This window comes from Poecilia latipinna, unplaced genomic scaffold (genome assembly GCF_001443285.1).
Source record: "Poecilia latipinna isolate Pla-1442-1.1 unplaced genomic scaffold, P_latipinna-1.0 Scaffold2905, whole genome shotgun sequence".
Lineage (NCBI taxonomy): Eukaryota > Metazoa > Chordata > Actinopteri > Cyprinodontiformes > Poeciliidae > Poecilia > Poecilia latipinna.
Genome location: NW_015115521.1, coordinates 31,172 through 34,936, shown reverse-complemented (window position 1 = coordinate 34,936; position 3,765 = coordinate 31,172). Strand labels below are relative to the sequence as shown.

Genomic DNA, 3,765 nt, shown 5'->3' with positions numbered 1-3,765 from the left:
CTCTTCTCACACTAAGAAGAAATTTTCGTGTATCATCACCAGTTGGTGGCAGTAATGCACATCATGATTGTTTGCCAAACCTACAAGAACGTCAAAGAAGATTCCCGCTCCCAGCAGTCAGTTCGTTTCCATGCGTAGTAGCCACCTCGCTGCAGCAGAATGTCGGTGTTCATGGATCTGAATGTGCTGTTTTCTGCAGACAGGAGCCGCCTGCAGAGCCTAGTAGAGACAGCCGCTCACTGTGAGTCCACTTCCAGTTTCCCTGACTCGCGTCTGGTCTGTGAATCCATCCCATTCGGTCTGTTATAGTTCAGAATAACAACAGGGGTATCACAAGTTCATTTGATGGCTACACCTGGATACGCGGTCAAGCCAGCCGTCGTGGGTTCAATTCGGGTGCTTTAGCTTCCACAGGGGTGTGTGCATGTTGATTGTTATGTACGTCTCAGAAATTAAAATACGACCCACCACAGCCCGTGTCGTATTACTCTCATGGGATGGGATGGGTGGGAAGACCGCTGTAGTGATAGACATTGTTTGACGGCAGTGTTTTTTTTTTAAAGTCATTCATAGAGAAATTGTTCATAGACGTGGTTAGAGTACCCCAAAATTGTACTCGAATCACAATAGTATACGTTCAACAAATGTTTTCTTTAGAAATAGAAAGGAACCATATAATATATTACTTAAGCTTTAATTAAGCAAATGTAAAATAAAATAAAAGGTCTATTCAAGTACTGACATACTGATTATAACATCTGATTTAATAGTTTACATTTAAGTCATCAGTTAGCCAAAAATAGAAAATTCTGGTATTTTAAAGAGTATTACCAAAATATTTATACAAATAAGGAGTTAGGTTTGGAGGCTGGATCAAGACCAAATTTACCACGGGGCCCAGGGCGATCAGTGTTTTTTCATGACGTCGCTTAAAAAAAGAACGAAACACAAAAAAATAGAGCAATATTTCATCATTTGGTATATTAAATACCAAATGATGAAATATTGCTCTGTTTTTTATATATTAAGTGGTATTATATAAAGATTAACATTGGTAAAATTAATGAGATATTTTAACCATTAATTAAGCCACTTTAGGTTTACTGTTTTTAATTAAAGCATGTTTGTTCCTTCTTCAGTGGGATTCTCCACTGTTGCCATCAACTATGTATTTGAACCCACAACCAAGAAGAAACAGGTGCGGTTGGCTGCTGTGTTTTCTGACACATCCACTACTCCTGTCAGTCATTGCTCAGTAAAGTCTGTTTGTTTTCCCTCTGTAGGAAGTTCCATCACCAGTGCCGATCAGTGAGCTTATTGGTCAGCTGCCTGTGGTACAGGGTCGCTCTCGTCCAATCAAAGTGCTGAATAGACTAACAGTGGTGATGTCAGAGGCCAGTCACTTTGTGAGTTTTCCATTGGAGAATGTTGATCAGAGTACCAGATGAAAGTTTTTATTTATTTATTTTTTATAAAGTTGTGATGTGTGTTTGTGTGTTTTGCTCTCCTAGAGGCCAAATACTACAGAGTATCGCGCCTTTGACCTCCTGGCCATCCAGCCAACCACCGAGAAGCTCTTCCATGTGAGATTTACTGACCCTTTGTTTAATCTGAGTTGAAGCAGAATGATTCTTCACCATTTTTTTAAACTCAGCTAGTGTTAAAGAAACAAAGTTTTTAGTGTTGGCCAAAAGACAGCATACAGTTCATCATGTGGGAATTATGGCTGCTCCATTTGAGGAAAAAGAAGTAATAGTGAAGCATGATATATCGGCATTCACAACAGACTACACCGCTATTTTTCTCTGCTGACCTCCATTTCACAGGAATGGGAAGCTGAGAAAAAATGTCAGAATGAGGGTTAGGTTGAAGAAGGAGACCAAGATTCAGCCTTGTTCTTGGTGCTTAGCTGTTAGTTCAATTACACCAAGCAGGAAGTCTGCAGGAGGAGAGGCAGGACAGGGTCTCTTTTGCATTATTGACCTCCTTTGCAGGCTCACATTAACGATTATACTTTTCAGAAACTTTTGTTGCTGATGCAGCGTCAAAAGGCTCAGAATTCTTTTGATCTTAGGTTACGTTCACACTGCAGGCCTTATTCGTCAATTCGGATTTTTTTTAATGTGGTTGTTCTTATTTCCAAATAGATGCAACTTATATGCGGATGCATAGTAGAGAGCATAGTAACGTCAAACGTAGAGCACATGTTCAGTGCTGGTGGAAGTAAACATGGAGGGAAATTGTGGAGCATATGTTGTGGTTTAAAAGTAGTTGTCCAACTGGAGCCAGCACATTAACAAATGAATCCTCATTATTGTCCACCATGATGGTTGTTTTCTTCCTGCTTGTGTGTGTTGGTGATGTTGTCGAGTATCACTGACTTACAGTCTGAGTGAAAGCGGCCAGGTCACATTTGAAAAGGTGAGATACATATTGGATTTAAAACCACATATATAAGTGGCCTGGGTTGCATTGCTAAAAATTCGATCTGTGTTGATCAGACTGTCATGAAAAAAATTCTGATACAGGTTGCGTAATATAAAAAAAATCAGATTTTTTTCATTTTAGGCTGCAGTGTAAAACTGCCTTAGAGTCTTTAGGAAGTGTCTCTGCTTTCTCCCTCAGGGCCACCATCTGTCTGAAAGTATCAATCCTGAAAAACTTCCCTCTGAGCTAAGGGCACTCTAATAGTTTTAACAGAGTAATGCATAGTAACACTGTGTGTTTGTGACAGACCACCTGCATGCTGTGTGACGTTGACATCATTTGCATCTCGGTGACAGAGAAACTTCCCTTCTTCTTCAAGAGAGCGCCCATAAACGGGGTGACCACCTCATTGCAAGTTTCCTGGCTTGCTTCCTTGTTTGTGAGTGTTTACTGCATTTCTCATTCTGTAGGCCATTGACAGAGGAGTGGTGTTTGAGGTGTCATATGCCTCAGCACTCAGGGACTCCACCATGAGGCGCTACACTATTGCCAACGCTGTTTGTTTGATGGAAAGCTGCAAAGGAAAGGTTGGTGTTTTTGCATATGATTCTGTGAGCTGCAACATGATGTGACTTTCAGGTCTGAAATTTTGAAATCTGTTTCTCTTTCAGAACGTCATCGTCTCAAGTGCAGCTGAGAAGGTCAGTGATCAATAATGTGTGGATTAGGGATGCCGATACCGATCATTGCCGATCACCTGGATTGACTGTTAATTTTTTGCTATAGGTATAAATGCTACTATGTGATTTGACAAAATTAAAAAATGATCTGGCAATAAATTCACCTAATTTAGGCATAAAACATGCAAAATACTTGCAGGCACAACACAGCAACTTTTCAGTCAACAGGATAACTGAAAAACCTGCAATCAGTAAAATAATATTTCATAGTAAGGTTCTCAGTACCATAAATTATACATGAGTCAAATAAATGTGCCTATATCAAACAATGTCAAATAAAAAAGGAAACAGTCATTCAAAGTCAAACACAGGCTGCATCAAAATAAACAATCAGAATCAGAAGATTTATTGTCGTCACAAAGACAACGAAATTGCAGTTTCAGTTACAACCATCCATCACGCAACAACACAAGGGGGGGGATAGGATGGGGGGATAGTTGGCTGAGGCCTTGCAGCCCGACTGGTGCCGCCCTTGGAGGAGGAAATAGAAAAAAATAAGAGAAAACATCAGGTAAGGAAGCTATAGCTAGCCAAGCTATCAAGCTAGCAGAAACAACCAATCAGAACCAGCAATAATCAGCTGATTATTGCTGGTTCT

The 3,765-nt window shown here is 40.2% G+C and overlaps 1 protein-coding gene across 5 annotated transcripts in view; it reads left to right on the top strand.

The window, feature by feature from the left end:
* Window positions 1-3,765, top strand: part of rpp30 (ribonuclease P/MRP 30 subunit) — an 11,495-nt gene continuing 7,730 nt past the window's right edge. The window contains exons 1-7 of one of the 5 annotated variants that reach the window (XM_015021975.1): window positions 15-241; window positions 1,140-1,198; window positions 1,284-1,406; window positions 1,512-1,583; window positions 2,735-2,824; window positions 2,898-3,014; window positions 3,099-3,128. In XM_015021975.1, coding sequence (XP_014877461.1) covers window positions 160-241; window positions 1,140-1,198; window positions 1,284-1,406; window positions 1,512-1,583; window positions 2,735-2,824; window positions 2,898-3,014; window positions 3,099-3,128 — 573 coding nt within the window. In that variant the 5' untranslated portion in view covers window positions 15-159. Of the gene's footprint in view, window positions 242-1,139; window positions 1,199-1,283; window positions 1,407-1,511; window positions 1,584-2,734; window positions 2,825-2,897; window positions 3,015-3,098; window positions 3,129-3,765 lie in introns of all 5 variants that reach the window. The other 4 variants (XM_015021974.1, XM_015021979.1, XM_015021978.1 and 1 more) reach the window with 4 other exon arrangements.